Below are 19,604 nucleotides of genomic sequence, written 5' to 3'. Positions count from 1 at the left end.
GCTCGGCCTCACTGCCAGCCTTAGCAGCTCAGACATTTCTGTTTAAACCAGTTTCATTTTGGTTTCTGTCACTTGCAACCAACAAAGTCCTGAGTGACGACTAGTTTTTATGTGAGTTATTTTTAGGCCTAGAGGCCTCTGGAATATCCTTTTGAAATTAAGAACCACCCTCAATTTGTACATATTGAATAAGTAACATTTCTTGGGATCTCCTTGCAATAAGTCCCTAAGTTTTTCAGGGACTCCTGGAGGAGTTGTTTATCCTTGAGGGAACTTCTGAAATCAGTGAGAAGACTTTGCCTTTGGGGTTCTATTCCAGGAAACAGCTCTATTTCAGGAAGACTTCAGTGGACAAAGGAAGAGGCAACCTGACGGGTAATCTCTGAATAAGACTAGGGATTATAAAGATAAATATAAACTATTTCTATGAGGTAAATACTAAAACTCCTTAGGAACTTGTTATACTTAAAAAGCACACTTTGAAGTTATTATTCCTACATTCTCTCATTTTTCCTAATTTTAATTTCTGGTGTTTATTGGCCTAAATATAAAATATCCCACTGTGGAACAGTTTCTGTATCTAAGGATTCAGTAGGAGTGCCTAAAAGAAAACTCTTTTCTGCAAATGTAAGGATAATTATGTGGGTGGGAAAATCTCCACCTTTTGTTTCCCTGAGTTCTTGTCACTTTCCATCAAGGCAGTAACACAGTTGGCAGCAATAGGAAAGTGCAGGCTGCCTGTTTGTGCTTTGATCAAATGTCACACTGAGCTTCACGCAATCTGATGCCATGGGTGGTGAGCAGTGCTTTTGACAAAGTCCCAGCAGTTGAAACAGTGAGATCCCAGGGCCCTCCTTGTTACTTTCTTAGAAAACTCTAGGTAGACAGGTTAAAAAAAAAAAAATCTGTGTTCAATGGCAAAAGAAGGTTGTACGCAGAACTATTGGTCAAGAAATTGGTTCCTACTTTGAGGAATAGCAGCCTTTCCAAGAGCTGTGCTGAGAGACAGTAGGAGAGGATGGCATTGTTTAAAAGACTAGACACACATGGACAACTATTCAAGACTAGCCTTACGCCAATAAATATTAACATGACCGCTCTCTAAAAGCTTGGAATTCTACCAAGGGAAGATTTTATTTAGGCCCAAAGCATTCTCATTAAAATATACTTGACAGGGTGTTACATCTTTGTGAGGATTATTTTAATCACTGTTTTTTTTTTTCTAACTGAGATAAAATTCACATAACATAAAATTCACCATGTTAACCATTTTAAAGTGTGCAATTCAGTGGTCTTACTGTATTGACAATGTCTGTGCAAGTGTTGCCACTATCTTATTCCAGAACATTTTTATCCCCCTCAAATCCCTGTTTTCTTAACATCTAGTTGCAGTAGTAGTTTTGATCCCAAGGAGGTTTGCAGGAGGAGAATAAAAAGAGGGAGAGAAGGTTTGGGCTGAGTGCCTGGGGATGGACATCATGATAAAAAGATACTCTTTAGAATGCTAGTTAGAGTTGGCTCTGGGGTTTTGGCAAAGAGGTATATCTCCTGACTTTCATAATTGTGTAGGACAGCAAGTATGATTCTTAAAATTAATGGGATAGTGTTTAAAAATAATTTTGTGTCACTGAAAAGTCAATCCTATTACAAGCCTCCCTCGAAAGTGTGTTTGGCTCTATTCAGACCATGAGCCCTGGGTAATGCCCAGGGATGTACCTGTACTACCTGGGAGAGTCTTCTTAATGAGAGTAAATCCAAGAGATGACTTAAAGTTGATACGGCTTTCAGTGGGACAATGGGAACTTGCCTGTGGGAATTAGATATATGTTATTTGATATACCAGCTGTGCATATTAAGAGAAAAGAACTAAAAGGAAAATAAAATCCAGAAGAGTGCATTCCTTTTAGTATGCTAGCTTGAAGTCTATAAACCAGGTCCCGGACGTTCTGGTCAAAGATACAAGCTTTCATCTTAGCAGGTGACTTGATGCTTATGTGCCAACAACAGGACTTAGTCACCAAGGTCCTTTACAAAGTAACTTTGTGCTCCAAAACCAAAGGGAGCAGAGATGGTTTTGAAATCTAACCGTAGGTTCCTGCCTACTAATGTTTACCAAAAGGTGGACTCAAGCTTTGAACGGGTATAATAGGCGTTTCACTGAATTCTGTGAGTGAATTAAACTGTGAGCACTTCAGATGCAGGTTGTGGAGATGAGGCAAGGAATATGCCCTGGGCTGTGATTATCTGTACAAAGTAAAATCAACAAACAAGGATAGGCTGTAAGTAAGTTTCCTGCAGTGCCAGTTTTATAATAAAGGTGTTTTGCTTTTTGTTTGAACTTGCCATTGACTAAAATCATTTATTTCCTTGGAGGTAATTTAAGTACATAGCCAACGAAATAGTTTTTCTGTGTTTACGTGTTAAAAAAATTTGGTAGCTCACTGTTTCATCAATTTGAACATGCTTAAAAGTATTCCTAGTATTCCAGGACATTCCTCTGATCAGAGGTTGAATGGCAACCTTATAAATAGTCTTACTTAGAAAATGAACCAAACAGGGAAAAATTGTGCACCTTTGCATAAAAAGAAATTCTAATTTATTTGCATCCATCTCTTTAATCTGCTTGTTATAACTATAGGCACTGGTTTGTAACTATAGCAGAGAAGTAGCTTCATGTTAATCCAGATAGCATGTCAATTAGAATCAACACTTTTTCCCCTCCTGCATTTTCAATTGTTACAATAAGATCAGCTTTCAGAGTAGACGACCACGATGTCCCTTGATGGAGGCTGGAAGGGGTCTCCTTTCCCAAAGTGGTTCACTCTCCATCTACTGTGGGTTCAGAAGTTATACTGCTGGACATTTATTTGTTGGATCATGAAGATCTTTTGTTCATCAAGAAGAATCTACTTAAAAAGTGCAAATACACATGGATGGGTGACTCATTAAGCATTTTATTATATTTTAACTTGATTACCAGCTGAAAGTGGATCGGACATATTGATTTTGTGCCTCGCTCTTTCTTTCCTGCAATGGGCTATCCCTTCCTTTAAGGAAGTATTCTTCTCCCAGTCCAGCTCTGTGCTTCTGGGAGCCGCTATTCACAACATCCTCCTTTCCCCCTCTTATTTCCCTGTGCCCCTCCGCCCGGCGGCTGGTGCAGACCAGGCTTGTCCAACCATACTTCCCCACCCCTGGCTACAAAGATTGATTCATGGCCCTGGATGAGTACCCAACCCAAACCAGGACAGAGTATTTTCTTGTACTTTTTCTAACTGGAGCTGGTGGAAAAATGCTTTTTTTCCTCTCTGGAGGAGAGATAAGGAGGGCAGCCCTTAATTAATTGTGGCCATGTGTCCAGACTCTCCTGACATCCCACTTGAGGGAATGAAAGTCTCCATGCAGAGAGAAGCAGAGTGGAGAGGCACAGGTGCCCTGATGGGATCTGAGACCCTGAATCTATGGGACTCTAAGGCTGATGGCATGCACTTTCTTAGTTTGTTTACACATCACCCTTTATTTGTTTGTTAGTTTGTTTATACATCACCCTTTCTCCTTAAGCTATTATAACTGGGGGCATCTGCCATTCACAAACAGATGTCTAAAAACCAAAAACAAGCATTTTATAAAAGGACACAGGACTAACTGGGGAAGGAGTGGTGTTCTGGTCAAGGACTATGTGTGGGAGCTGGGTCAACCCTAATTGTCCAGCGGTTAAATGGGATTCATTGTGTGTTAAAGTTACCTACATCTTTTCAGACTTTACTTTCAAATCAATTGAGAGGTAGGGCAAGGTGACCAAAGTCTGAGAATGAGAGCTCATATTACTCTGGGGCCACAACGGCCTTGACAATCTCCTGGGTTATTGAATGCAGGGTGAGGCTGCGTGAGACCCATGGGAGAGTAAGACTGTGCAAATATTTGGTTTAAGACCTTCCTGCTGTATGTCAGTTCACTGACTCAGGTCCTCCACCAAATAAAAGAAGCAACACATGGGTTGAAAAGGGAGTCCCTGCTTTCATCCATAATTGACCTTGGAGTACTTGACTTTATTTAAATTTATATCTGTTCATAATACATTAGGGTTTTTGTTTTGTTTTGTTTTTTCCTGTACAGGTAGTTTTTTTCCCTTTTAAACAGAAATATAGAGAAAAAAATGGACAAAGAAGCAAAGGTGGGATTTAATGTTTTCTAACCTCCCTCCACAACCATTAGAGTCCTCGTGCCTCAGTACTATTTTAATTTTGACCCATCAAACTCTCAAAGGGACAAAATCATCATTAGATAGCAAATGATATTATTTTTGTCAAAAATGAGAGTAATGAGGGCTTCCCTGGTGGTGCAGTGGTTGAGGGTCTGCCTGCTGATGCAGGGGACACGGGTTTGTGCCCCGGTTTGGGAGGATCCCGCATGCCGTGGAGCGGCTGGGCCCGTGGGCCATGGCTGCTGGGCCTGCGCGTCTGGAGCCTGTGCTCCGCAACGGGAGAGGCCACAGCAGTGAGAGGCCTGCGTACCGCAAAAAAAAAAAAAAAAAAAAAAAAGAGAGAGAGTAATGAGAAGTAGATACCTTGCAATAAAATCTTTTTTTCCACTAGATTCAAAATACAGTTGAGAAGTTGAAAGCTTCTCTCAGGTGAGCTGGAGAACTTTCTCCAATGTGCTGTACAATCATCATCAGCTTCTTCTTATTTGAAATATGGCCATGATGCCTTAGAATAAAGACCTTTAAATGCATAATATTCTCTATTGGATTTTATTCTTTTAGGTTTCAAGGTGGTGAAAGGAAATTAAACTGTCTTTATGTTGTTCTGTGGAAAGAGAAAAGGCTGCGTTTCAAAGTGATGGTGTTACATGCCATTTCAATCTCGGGGAAGTGCTATTTAAAATTGAAAATTAAAACCAAACTCATATTAAACAGTTTCCCATGTGGGCAGGATGCTGGGAGTGTCTCACTTTCTGCAACCACCACGTCACCTACTTTCTCCTCCTCCACTATTTCCATATTCCTCCTCTTTTTTCATAATTGCTTATGAGTAATAAAGGAAGCAGGAGTAAGAACAATTGCATGTTCCTGGCTTTACAAGAGTGCTGCACATCAAAGGAAAACATTCATCCCAAGGAATCATAGTTTTGCAAGAGTTTCACCCGGCAGAATGAGGTTTGCTGTCGCTGCCGCAGAGCAGAGAAATAGCCTCACTGCACCAGAGCTGCGCAGGCGCCCTGGGGTGATTGCCCAGGTTGCCACACATGTCTGTCCTGGGGCAAGGTAATAATCCACATCTCTAAGCCTGTGCTTATTCTTGTGGAATCGGTAAATGGACTTGCTTCGGAGGTTATTCTGAGAATTAAACGCACATGAAATACTGAGTAAAATGCCTGCCATGTAGTATTAAATGTGAACTCATATTATTGCTGATGATGACAGTCCGAGGGGTTTTCTCCCCCAGGTTGGTAATCATCTCTGAGAGAAAACTTTTTAAAAAATCCAAACCAGAGTGGCTATTAAATTTTTCTGAACCACCCAGATTTCATTCCCAACCAGGCTCCGCTGTTTGTTTCTAGCTCGTTAGCCTATCGTTAAAACACAAATTTCTTTCCTTCCCCATGCCCGTCTTAGTCAGTCTGTTGGCCCGTCTACACTTTTAGACAAGCCCCTCTCCTTGCCCCACTTCAGAGCCCCGTCCCTTGGGGCCTGAGGTCTCCTCCTTGGGCCCTGCTCTTCCCTCACGGCCACCCAGCAAGACACTTATCAGACCTGTTTCAGTCCCCTCTTCAGTCTCAGAGACTCTTCTTTAAGGAACCGCTTATTCATCCCCTGCCTCTCACACGGTGAAATCACACCCAGCTTGGAGTTAGGAGTTTGCGTGCTGTCTCTAATCATGCAGAATGGAGATCGGGCCAGACCAGCACACTGCCTGGCACTGTGGCCTTGCTTTCTGCTTTGTTGCCAGAAAAGCTATATGCATCACCTAGGACCAAGGGCCAGTGTGTGACTGTCACATGGTAATACTGACCTCTAGGGGCTGGCTTTCCTTCACGTAGAGTCTTTATCTTCTCATTGAGTTCCAGGACTGTGATGGCAGCCTCTTGCTTAGCTGTTGCCAAATCAGTTTGTAGCTTTTCCAGTTTCCTTTTGTGCTTTAGTTTCTTAAAGAAATAAGAGTTTCCGTCACTAGAGACACATGCATCAAAGGAATAAAAAGAACTAATGATGTCTGAACAAACAGGGCCTTTGAAAGCCGGCTTAGATGAAATGCTCCCTGTTCATCTAGACTGAGTCCTGTCTGAGGTACATGTGCTCCTGTCAGAGACCTGGAATCACCAACAATAAAAGCCTACTCTCTGCATCATAGTATCGTTCACCCTATTGAATGGTTTTTATCTGGATCTGAGCCTTGTGTTTTGGCTGCTTATATAGAGAGGCAATTAGAAAAGAACTCTAGCTGGCAGTCTGCATTTTACCATTGAAGTGCCCAAACCTGAAAACATCTGATTTTTTTTCCAGTCTGTACGTAGACTCTCATGAAATAATCACCGCCTTGATTCTGTCACTTCTGCCCTAACACCATAACGGTGTGCATTCAAATAAACTCTAAAACATGTGATGCTACCATGAAATGCTGATGTTTATAAATATTTACTATGGTATCTATTTAGAGAGTTCGAGAAAGTGGTCAGTGGTAAGAGGGTTTTCAAGCAATTGAAATAGCAAGGACAGGAATTCCTTGCTATAAAATAATCTGATTTATGACATCGAGACCTTTGAAGGAACTACATTAAGAAGTTGTTACATAACCAAAGGATTCCCATTGAAACTATATGACTAGAAGGCTCCATTTATGATTCTCACGATGGATTTGATTTATCAAACTTGGATTTCTCTGCAACTACAGAGAAGCTGTCTGTTGTGAAAAGTGCTGCGTTTGCATTTTTGTGTTGCTGCCTTTCCACTGAAGAGCTCACCTTGCCAAGTCTTTGTGGGCTGGTAATTAGGAAGCCCAGAAAATAAACGACTAACATTTCTTATCAGACATAAATCTTGAGATAAGGAAAGGAATAGTTTTTGCTCACCAGGGAAGATGATGTTCCCTGATCTTTAAAAAGAGTACACTCAGGTAGCAGGGAATCACTCCCTGTTTTGAGAGTAAAGCCAATAAAATCAGTTTATCAAAGATGGGATTAGATAGTCACAGACCTCTCATTTTAAAGACAGCAAGACAGGACTTCATGAAAGCTTAATTAATGGCATATGCCCGGATAAAAGAAAATGCATTATTCAAAGGAGAATGGTGGTCATGGAACTTCATTAAAGAGCGTCAGAGGGGTGGAAGTGGGCAGAATTTACTCAGCCCGTCCAGGTGAGAGGCGCCCTGAGCCACAGACGTTCCACTAGAGGGGCAGTTAACATTCATGTGCTCATTTTATCATTGTACTAATTATGAAGCACCCCTTTGGTGTTAGACACCGTGCTGGCCAGCTGTTAAAACAGTGCTGATAAGATCTCTGCTCCATGTCACTAAGACCTTCTTACTCACTGTCTTTCTCTGTGTCTCTGTTCACCTAAACCCTTCACAATTTGGCCTGTCATGCAGCTTAGTTCAGGGAGAGACTGAGCTGATGAAGAGATGCAGGTGCCTAAGTATTTGGTAGCTGTGTTTCTGACAGTAAATTAAATTGTCTTGCTAATCTGTACTTCTCTCTCTTGTAAATTGGTTTGCATTAGCTTGTTCATGCAGACCTCATCTATCCCAGGTCTATGGCGATCATACCTGTGAGGGGCCTTTCCTGATGCTGCTTCAAGACGGCTCCATGCTCAGATTTTTCACACTTTGCTTTCACCACTTAGGACATTGGGGATGGAAAGTGGGAGGAAGGATGTAGAAACGAAAATTGAGAAAGTGGAGGGAACGAGGGAAAGGATGGCAAGAGGGATTCAGAACAGAGTGCTAATGAAAAGTCTCAAAAAAGAACTGATAATGATATACAGGCTGAAGTGTCAGGGATTTGGGTACTGATGAACACGATTTACACTGAAACGTGTAGGAAGGTAAGACGGGTTGGTGGATGGATAGAGAAACTGATAGATACGTGATAAAGTGAAGATAGCAAAGTGTCAATTGTAGTGTCTAGCTATGAAGGATATAGGTGTTTACTATAAAATTATGTCAACTTTTCTGTATGTGGAATTTTACATGATAAAATTTTGGGAAGAGAAAGAACTAAGGATTTAGTTTCCTTACATTGCCCCTCCCTTAATTCTTAATAGGTGGTATTCAAATTCTGAAAACGTGTCACATCTATTCGTATGCAGGTAAGTATTCTTCCAGAAACTTTTCTCAGAGTAGACATTGATACTAAATAAAGCAAAAATAAATGCAAGTTGGTGAGAATTGCTGGCTGATCCCTAGGAGCTGGCATGGTGTCATTAAGTAAAACTCTTAACGAGCTACATTTCCATCCTGACGGGATGACTTAAGGGATAGTGCACAGGAACTCAGTGGAAAGATATAGCGCTCCTCGGTATCACTTAAAATTTTCAGCTTTTCAGTTAAAAAGACAACTCTTTTTTTTTTTTTTACATCTTTATTGGAGTATAATTCCTTTACAATGGTGTGTTAGTTTCTGCTTTATAACAAAGTGAATCAGTTATACATATACATATGTTCCCATATCTCTTCCCTCTTGCGAAAAAGACGACAACTCTTTTAAAAAATTCCCATCTCCAGACCACCTTTTTGTCTTTCTCTTATTGTTTTTTGTCTCTTACTATTGTTATAATATTTGTCTATTTGCCTTATGATCTGAGAAAGAAGCTGAGGATATTTAGTTTGGAGGAGACAGTATATATGGGAGTTATGACAATTGACTTCAGTTATCTAAGGGGTACTCAAGAGGAGAGGAAGTTGAGTCAAACAGTATTGTTCCAGAGATAGCATGAGAAACAACGTGAAGGAAACACAAGGAGGCAGATTGTGGCACAGCATGAGAAAGCACCCTCCCCAGCAGTTAGAGCTTGAATCCGTAACAAGATAGGATGAGGCAAAGACCTCCTGCTCTGGGCAGACTCGGGCACAGCCTGCCTGGGTGGACATCTTCAGGCAGGCCCAGAGTAACCTCTGGGACCTGGGTCAAGAAGTAACTGGAGGTCTGGCTTACCCCCACCTCCCTCCACCCCTAGCCCTCCAGGGACACAGCACTTGCGTGAATGGACACCTCAACCCTCATAGTCTCTAAGGTGGATACAGCTGTCAGAGATACTTTAGAGATAATTCTGGTATTTGTGAGATGTTGGCCAAGAAGGCCTGTGGGTCCCTCAGAATTCAAGAATAATGTGACTCAAAATGTATAAACTTTCTTATTCAGCTGTAAGAGAAAGGGGAGGGGAAATTTAAATTTAAAGTTGAATAAAGGACCTAGATTGGTTGCTTAAGATTTCTGTTTGGACTTTTTGGTTATTCAGATAAAGTTTAAAACAGTTTAACAGCATTGTCTTTTTTTCTTTTTTTAATTTTCTCCAGACAGAACTTACTGTATGCTATTAATTCATAGCTTTAACCAAGTCCTTTGGGCATTTCTAAAAATTCCGTTTGCCAACATGTGTTTTATTAGTCATAGACATCAAATGATTTCAGTAACAATAATATTTTCCTTTGCTTTTTTGGCATTCTCTAGCCAGGCAACCCAAGTGTTGTACTTGAATCTAATGGAGTCTGTTATGGTCTCCCCAGTAAGCAGGAGCTCCCCTCAGTGATTACTGAAAGGATAGGAAGGCTTTATAGCTTAGAGGTAAATTCCTATTACCTTGCTCTTTTCCTACTTCTCCTACAGGGTGGACAGAGGGAGGAAATCATGTATTTGTGCAGTGTTTTGAAAAGGAAATATTTATCCGTATCACATTGCTGAATAGCTTGCATTATACCAAGTCAGTGGGAATTAGGAATAATCAGGCAACTATTTATAGAAGAGTTTCAACACAGAGTTGCCAGCACTGTTTAAAATTTCTTGGTCTTTCTACACACTTTGAATCATGGCCTCGGATTCTAAAGCTGGGCTTTGTCAATTATTGGCCGTGAGAAATTAGGCCAGACGCATGACATCTTCAGGCTCTAGATCCCATTTCAAAGAGTCGGTGGGGATTAAATGACATAACACATAAATGACAGTACCCAATGCTATGTTTGCAATGTAGTGGGTATGTCTTTCTGGTTTTTGTCATTATTCCTTGAAACACGTCAGGGAAACTCTAAACTGGTCACTAAAACACTAAAGTATCTTCTCTACAGATGACTCTGTCACACTTTACAAAAAATAAAATTTATACTTCATTGAAAGCAAAATTTTGTCTTTTCTTTCTTCTTTTCCTCCTCCTTTTTCTTCTTCTAAATTACGTTTTCTGCCTGATTGCATTGATCTCCTCCTTACTTTGTATGGGTAGACAAAACTTAATGTCCTGAAACAGACATGCAAATAGCCTCGATCCAATCTCCTGCCAGAGCTGGCCCGACGCCTAGGCAAAGTAGGTGGCTGCCTTCCTGGAATGATATGAGGAGTGCTCTAAGGCCCTGCCTCTTGCTTCCTGTGGAATCTCTGTCTTGGGCCTGCCAGAGCACAGCTTCTTCCCATTTTGTCTGAAATCTACCCCATCCAGCCCACCGTCATTCCCTTAGAGAGCATACATAACAAATAGGTTTTGTCTCCAGAGGACTGCTGATAAAATGCTCACTACCAAGGACATATAAGAGAATGGTCTGAATACAGAAGGTATAGCTAGTTTTCTCCTTTCACGTCTCTTCTAACAACCCATCATTAATAATGAAACTATTAAAAGTGAGAGCAGCATTTGGATAAAACTTGGCTTAAACAATCAGTTTCCCATCTGTTGTTTTGTTTTATGTTTATACTGCCTCAGGTGAATATTTTAAAAGCCCAGGGATGATGAATATGTTCCATGGATGTTTCTTAGTGCTCTATGGCAAGCCTTTGATGTGGGGATCCCTTCACAGTTTGCACCTGTGGCTTCATCATCCTTAACCTGCACTCCCAATAGCCGCTGCTCATTGATGAAACCTAATTGTCATCTACGTTAGCGTCTCTATTTTGCAGAGGAGAGAGCTGAGGTCCCAGAGAGCTTGAGTAGATCTAATCATGGCATCTAGAAAGGAAGTAGCTAAATTGACTTGAATCAAGGTCTTTCGATTCCAGATGCTGATTTTTATTTTCAATGGTAACATGAGGCTTCATTAATCAATAGCACCATTACTTTGTTAGGTTCGTAAAGGTAACCTTGGATAGTTACAGAGTGAGTACAAGTAGAAAGTCAATATAACAGAGTTGATTGTAAAAGAGTAGGATTGAAGTGTGATGGCAAGGCCTTTATAGCATGGGTTGTGATAGGCAGGCAGCCTTCCCTTATAGCCCACTTTTAACAGGAATTACTGGACTCAGGTCATTCTATATGATACATATGAGGGTTACACTTGATAGAAAGAATAATTTTTAGGTAATTGAGATCCTGCTAACTTCAAAAAAATAAGCTGCACCAATATCTACCGGCCAACTTGCTTTCATATAGCATCAGAATATCTGTACTGAAACAAATCCATTTCTGAGATAACGGGTACCGCTTGTACGTTCTTTCTTTATGTGAGTGTAACCCTGCCTCAATATTCTTACCCAGTAAACATTAATTGGGCTGACAACAGAGATTTTTTTTCTAACTTCTTTATTGGAGTATAATTGCTTTACAATGGTTGCAGCCGAGATTTTTGAGAAAGAACCTACAGTGCAATAAATAGGTTTTTATATTATTAGCTGAGCACAGCACAGAACAAAATAGAGTGTTCAATAGGTCTTGTGAAAAGAAAACATAGCCAGTGTTTGCTAAAGCCAAATCTACTTTTTGGGCTTACCATCTCAAATCACACCCTGAGAATGGCGGGAGAAGTGCACCTAAGTCACACACCGAACAGAGCCTGCTAGGAAGCCTGTTTTTCAGTCCAACCCTCTCTGCCGGGTTGAAAGAGAAAGCCCAAAGGGCCAAAGATGTATGTGAAGCAATTTCAGCTTCTCAGCCCCACCTCTACAGGTGTTGGTAACATAGGCAAACATCTATAATGGAAGAGCACAGAAATCCGAGGACAGAATATACAGGTGGTGAAAAAGAATTCCTATATCTGCCTTATGACAGTGCTACCCATCTCCTCCAACATGATTATGAAAATAATGAAGAGCTTTTTCTCTGCAATGACTTTATTACTGGGCAGATACTTGTTTTGTTTTTCTGTGCTCAGCACTCCTTTGGAACTTGACTAAGGCTGCCTTCTGGGAAAAAATTTGTAGCTATTGGCCATCGGTGGCTTATCTTGAATCATAAAGCACAAGCATGTGTTCGAGGACTGAAAAATTAAGATCCTGAAGCACCAAGTTGCTTAACTCACCTTGAAGGGTTTTTCTGTGTGATAAAGAACCTAATTAAGTTAACCTTCCCAAGAAATAGCCCTCTCCTTCAGAAACACTGCTCTTCCCTAAGAGCACTGAAATTATAGGGGATATAGGCTTAGTGAGGACAGGAGCTGGTCTCAAAACAGCTTAACAAATCATAAGGAAATCTAAGTAGAAGAGATGAAAATTATCGTAGGAGAAATGATTCTCATAGAGCATGAAATAGCTTTGTACAGTGTTTAAGAGAAACTAGAGAAAGCAGCAAAGTAGGAAGTTCTCTGTGATGTGTATTACTTTCCCATGAAAGACAATGTTTTTTTAAAAAACTGCTGCTTTCTTAATGCAAAATTGAAACAATTTTACAGCAGAAATTTTTAAGTTTAAGGTGAAATGGATCTGATCTCATATAAAAATGTTTATGATGTTAAGAGACTGAGTGTATGGGTGAATGTTTTGTAAATTGCTTAGTGGCATTGTATTAGTTAATACTGATAGTGATATTATTATTTTAGGATATTTATTCTTTATAAGTAGGACTTCTGAGATGTTGGTTCTTGGCAATGAATTATTGAGCAAAGGGCTTTACAGTGATATCTATTAGTCAAATATTCTCTAGGTGCAATTAAATGAGCAGTTTGTCCATTCTTTAATTTTTCAATTCCTTTAATCTGGTATATGTCTGGAAATAAAAATAATTTCATAAGAGGCAAGAATCTCAAGTTTCTCCCTAAAAAAATTTAAAGTTTCCAGTCAGGTTCATTGCAAGCCATGTTTGACAGTTAATTTGACTAAAGACATTTAAATGCATATGGAGAAATCACCAGGAATTAAAGCATCCAGCTTGACTCCTAGCTCAAGATTTGTCTAACGCTTTTACTTGAAAGGGAGGATTCACTTGAATATTAAACTAATCTGACAATATAAATTCAAGTGAGGAGAATAAATTGCTGAAGCAGATGTTGGGAAGTGACAACAGAATCAACGATACATAGTTCACATACGCTGAGACCAACTACTTTTATCTAAAACCTCAGACAGTGTTTAACAGTTCAGTTATTATTGCTTCCTAAACACTCTCTTTTCTTGATTTTCCTCCTCTCAGTTTCTTCTCAGCTATCCACTGTAATAAATAGGAAGTCATATTGTAAAAAAAAGACTCAGAGGGGATATCAAGTGCCACTAAAACTGTGTCCTGGCCTTCAGTTAGAAAAATCGAATTCTTCAAAGATGCTACAGGAACAAAGCAAACAGTTGATATTCAAATAAATTACAAATATACAGTCTTGATGACTGTAGATATAACCCAATGATCAAAACTGAACTGCTTTAGGGTTCATTTGTCCAAGTGCTGCAAGGCAAGGTCACTTTGGGGGTCTCACTGCAAAGACGTTTTGTAGTGCCCTCCCCAATTCTGTTCACATTCCTGATACCTTATGAATGTGTACTGATGATGCATGTGTGACAGATGACATTTTATCTAGTATTGGTGACACTGTAGTCTGTGTCCATTTGATAACAAGAAAACCATGTTTCCAATACTGCAACAAAAATTTTCTTTGCTTTTCTAAAACCTTTCAATCTGGTGATCATTCGCTTAGTCTCTCCCATAGGGCTTTCTTGCAGTTTCTGTTCTTGACCACTGGGGCAACCTGTACCATAAACCTTTAAAGATGACCCAAGAAATAGCAATGGTTTGCCACACCTGAAAACTTCCATACTAAAAGGTGTCAGTCCTGCTCTGTGCAGGTGGCTGAACATTGGGGGAAACATTAAGCAACATTTACAACCTAAATTCAGTTTCACTCCTCATAATCCAGCTATGATTTTAGTTAAAATTTTTGGGTCTTTTGTGTCTGTGTGTCTGTGTGTGTGTCTGTGGGATTTAACCCAGAAACCTTTTTTTTTTTTTAACATCTTTCTTGGAGTATAATTGCTTTACAATCGTGTGTTAGTTTCTGCTGTAAAACAAAGTGAATCAGCTACACTTATACATATATCCTCATAGCTCCTCCCTCTTGTGTCTCCCTTCCACCCTCCTTATCCCAGGAGGGATAGCTGGCCACAAAGCACTGTTGGCCACAAAGCACTGAGCTGATCTCCCTGTACTATGCAGCTGATTCCCACTAGCTATCTATTTTATATTTGGTAGTGTATATATGTCCATGCCACTCTCTCACTCCATCCCAGCTTACATTTTCCCCTCTCTGTGTCCTCAAGTCCATTCTCTACGTCTGCATCTTTATTCCTGTCCTGCCCCTAGGTTCCTCAGGACCATTTTTTTTTCTTTTTTAGATTCCATATATATGTGTTAGCATACGGTATTTGTTTTTCTCTTTCTGACTTGCTTCACTCGGTAAGACGGTCTCTAGGTCCATCCACCTCACTACAAATAACTCAATTTCGTTTCTTTTTATGGCTGAGTAATATTCCATTGTATATATGTACCACATCTTCTTTATCCATTCATCTGTCGATGGACACTTAGGTTGCTGCCATGTCCTAGCTATTGTTAATAGAGTTGCAGTGAACATTGTGGTACATGACTCTTTTTGAATTATGGTATCTCACAGTATATGCCCAGTAGTGGGATCACTGGGTCGTATGGTAGTTCTATTTTTAGTTTTTTCAGGAACCTCTATACTGTTCTCCATAGTGGCTGTATCAATTTACATACCCACCAGCAGTGCAAGCGGGTTCCCTTTTCTCCACACCCTCTCCAGCATTTACTGTTTGTAGATTTTTTGATGATGGCCAATTCTGACTGGTGTGAGGTGATAACTCATTGCAGTTTTGATTTGTATTTCTCTACTGATTGGTGACGTTGAGCATCCTTTCATGTGTTTGTTGGCAATCAGTATATCTTCTTTGGAGAAATGTCTATTTAGGTCTCATGCCCATTTTTGGATTGGGCTGTTTTTTTTAAATATTGAACTGCATGAGCTGCTTGTATATTTTGGAGATTAATCCTTTGTCAGTTGCTTCATTTGCAAATATTTTCTCCCATTCTGAGGGTTGTCTTTTGGTCTTGTTGATGGTTTCCTTTGCTGTGCAAAAGCTTTTAAGTTTCATTAGGTGACATTTGTTAATATTTGTTTTTATTTCCATTTCTCTAGGAGGTGGATCAAAAAGGATCTTGCTGTGATTTATGTCATAGAGTGTTCTGCCTGTTTTCCTCTAAGAGTTTTATAGTGTCTGGCCTTACATTTAGGTCTTTAATCCATTTTGAGTTTATTTTTGTGTATGGTGTTAGGGAATGTTCTAATTTCATTCTTTTACATGTAGCTGTCCAGTTTTCCCAGCACCACTTATTGAAGAGGCTGTCTTTTCTCCATTGAATATTCTTCCCTCCTTATTCAAAGCTAAGGTGACCATAGTTACATGGGTTTATCTCTGGACTTTCTATCCTGTTCCATTGATCTATATTTCTGTTTTTGTGCCAGTACCATACTGTCTTGATTAGTGTAACTTTGTAGTATGGTCTAAAGTCAGGGAGCCTGATTCCACCAGCTCCGTTTTTCTTTCTCAAGACTGCATGGGGTCTTGCAGGGGTCTTTGTGTTTCCATACAAATTGTGAAATTTTTTGTTTTAGTTCTGTGAAGAATGCCATTGGTAGTTTGATAGGGATTGCATTGAATCTGTAGATTGCTTTGGTACTCTAGTCATTTTCACAATGTTCATTCTTCCAATCCAAGAACATGGTATATCTCTCCATCTGTTTGTCTTGTCTTTAATTTCTTTCATCAGTGTTTTATAGTTTTCTGCATACAGGTCTTCTGTCTCCTTAGGTAGGTTTATTCCTAGATATTTTATTCTTTTTGTTGCAAGGGTAAATGGAAGTGTTTCCTTAATTTCTCTTTCAGATTTTTCATCATTAGTGTATAGGAATGCAAGAGATTTCTGTGCATTAATTTTGTATCCTGCTACTTTACCAAATGCATTGATTAGCTCTAGTAGTTTTCTGGTGGCATCTTTAGGATTCTGTATGTATAGTATCATGTCATCTGCGAGCAGTCACACTTTTCCTTCTTTTGTGATTTGGATTCTTTTATTTCTTTTTCTTCTCTGATTGCTGTGGCTAAAACTTCCAAAACTATGTTAAATAATAGTGATGGCAGTGCACAACCTTGTCCTGTTCCTCATCTTAGTGGAAGTGGTTGCAGTTTTTCACCATTGAGACCTATGATGGCTGTGGGTTTTTCATGTATGGCCTTTATTATGTTGAGGTAAGTTCCCTCTATGCCCACTTTCTGGAGGGTTTTTATCATAAATGGGTGTTGAATGTTGTCAAAAGCTTTTTCTGCATCTATTGAGATGATCATATGGTTTTTTTCCTTCAGTTTGTTAATATGGTTTATCACATTGATTGATTTGTGTATATGGAAGAATCCTTGTCTTCCTGGGATAAACCCCACTTGATCATGATGTATGATCCTTTTAATGTGCTGTTGGATTCTGTTTGCTAGTATTTTGTTGAGGATTTTTGCATCTATGTTCATCATTGATAATGGCCTGTAGTTTTCTTTCTTTGTGACATCTTTTTCTGTTTTTGGTATCAGGGTGATGGTGGCCTCATAGAATGAGTTTTGGAGTGTTCCTCCTCTTCTATATTTTGGAAGAGTTTGAGAAGGATAGGTGTTAGCTCTTCTCTAAATGTTTGATAGAATTCACCTGTGAAGGCATCTGGTCCTGGCTTTTGTTTGTTGGAAGATTTTTTTTTTTTTTTTTTTATTGCGGTACGCGGGCCTCTCACTGCTGTGGCCTCTCCTGTTGAGGAGCACAGGCTCCGGACATGCAGGCTCAGTGGCCATGGCTCACAGGCCTAGCCATTCTGCGGCATGTGCGATCTTCCCAGACCGGGGCACAAACTCATGTCCCCTGCATCGGCAGGCGGACTCTCAACCACTGCACCACCAGGGAAGACCTTGTTGGAAGATTTTTAATCACAGTTTCAATTTCAGTGTTGGTGATTGGTCTGTTTATATTTTCTGTTTCTTCCTAGTTCAGTCTCGGAAGGTTGTGCTTTTCTAAGAATTTGTCCATTTCTTCTAGGTTGTTCATTTTATTGGCATTTAGTTGCTTGTAGTAATCTCTCATGATCCTTTGTATTTTTGCAGTATCAGTTGTTACTTTCCTTTTTCATTTCTAAATCTATTGATTTGAGTCTTCTCCCTTTTTTTCTTGATGAGTCTGGCTAATGGTTTAACAATTTTGTTTATCTTCTCAAAGAACCAGCTTGTAGTTTTATCGATCTTTGCTATTGTTTCCTTCCTTTCTTTTTCATTTATTTCTGATCTGATCTTTATGATTTCTTTCCTGCTGCTAACTTTGGGTTTTATTAGTTCTTTCTTCTCTAATTGCTTTAGGTGTAAATTTAGGTTATTTATTTGAGATTTTCTTGTTTCTCGGGGTAGGGTTGTATTGCTATAAACTTCCCTCTTAGAGCTGCTTTTGTTGCATCCCATAGGTTTTGGGTCATCATGTTTTCACTGTCATTTATTTCTAGGTATTTTTTCTGATTTCCTTCCTTTCTGATTTCTTCAGTGATCGCTTGGTTATTTAGTAGTGTATTGTTTAGCCTCCATGTATTTGTATTTTTTACAGGTTTTTTCCTGTAATTACTTGATATGATTTCAATTTTCTTAAATTTACCAAGGCTTGGTTTGTGACCCAAGATAGGATCTATCCTGGAGACTGTTCCCTGAGCACTTGTGGAGAAAGTGTATTCTGTTGTTTTTGGATGGAATATCCTATAAACATCAATTAAATCCATCTTGTTTAATGTGTCATTTAAAGCTTGCGTTTCCTTACTTATTTTCATGTTGGATGATCTGTCCATTGGTGAAAGTGGGGTGTTAAAGTCCCCTACTATGATTGTGTTACTGTTGATTCCCCCTTTTATGGCTGTTAGCATTTGCCTAATGTAGTGAGGTGCTTCTATGTTGGGTGCATAAATATTTACAATTGTTATATCTTCTTCTTGGAGTGATCCCTTGATCATTAGGCAGTGTCCTTATTTGTCACTTATAATAGTCTTTATTTTAAAGTCTATTTTGTCTGATATGAGAATTGCTACTACAGTTTTCTTTTGATTTCCTTTTGCATGGAATAGCTTTTTCCATCCCAGCAGTCTGTATGTGTCCTTAGGTCTGAAGTGGGTCTCTTGTATACAGCATATATACTGTCTTATTTTTATATCCATTCAGCCAGTCTGTGTCTTTTGGTTGGAGCATTTAATCCATTTACGTTTTAGGTAATTATTGATATGTATGTTCCTATTACCATTTTCTTAATTGTTTTGGGTTTGTTTTTGTATATCTTTTCCTTCTCTTGTGTTTCCTGGCTAGAGAATTTCCTTTATTATTTGCTATAAAGCTGGTTTGGTGGTGATGACTTTTCTTAGCTTTTGCTTGTCTGTAAAGGTTTCAATTTCTCCACTGCATCTGAATGAGATCCTTGCTGGTAGAGTAATCTTGGTTGTAGGCTTTTCCTTTCATCACTTTAAATAGTCCTGCCAGTCCCTTCTAACTTGCAGAGTTTCTGCTTTGAAATCAGCTGTTAACCTTATGGGGATTCCCTTGTTTGTTATTTGTTGCTTTTCCCTTGCTGCTTTTAATATTTTTTTCTTTGTATTTAATTTTTGATAGTTTGATTAATATGTGTCTTGGCATGTTTCTCCTTGGATTTATCCTGCATGGGACTCTCTGCACTTTCTGGACTTGATTGACTATATCCTTTCCCATATTATGGAAGTTTTCAACTATAACCTCTTCATATATTTTCTCAGTCCCTTTCTTTTTCTCTTCTTCTTCTGGGACCCCTACAATTCGAGTGTTGGTGCATTTAATGTTGTCCCAGAAATCTCTGAGACTGTCCTCAATTCTTTTCATTCTCTTTTCTTTATTCTGCTCTGTGTTAGTTGTTTCCACTATTTTATCTTCCAGATCACTTACCCATTCTTCTGCCTCAGTTTTTCTGCTATTGATTCCTTCTAGAGAATTTTAAGTTTCATTTATGTGCTGTTCATCACTGTTTGTTTGCTCTTTAGTTCTCTAGGTCCTTGTTAAACGTTTCTTGTAATTTCTCCTTTCTATTTCCAAGATTTTGGGTCATCTTTACTGTCATTACTCTGAATTCTTTTTCAGGTAGACTGCCTATTTCCTCT

At 39.3% G+C, this 19,604-nt stretch overlaps 1 protein-coding gene across 1 annotated transcript in view; it reads right to left on the bottom strand.

Moving 5' to 3' along the window:
* Positions 1–19,604, bottom strand: part of CCDC192 (coiled-coil domain containing 192) — a 171,766-nt gene that overhangs the window by 60,512 nt on the left and 91,650 nt on the right. Inside the window, 1 exon segment of the mRNA XM_060295518.1 lies at positions 6,015–6,147. Coding sequence (XP_060151501.1) covers positions 6,015–6,147 — 133 coding nt within the window.

Source organism: Globicephala melas, chromosome 3, assembly GCF_963455315.2.
Source record: "Globicephala melas chromosome 3, mGloMel1.2, whole genome shotgun sequence".
Taxonomy (NCBI): domain Eukaryota; kingdom Metazoa; phylum Chordata; class Mammalia; order Artiodactyla; family Delphinidae; genus Globicephala; species Globicephala melas.
Note: the sequence above shows the minus strand (reverse complement) of the source record. Positions and strands in the feature narration are given on the sequence as shown.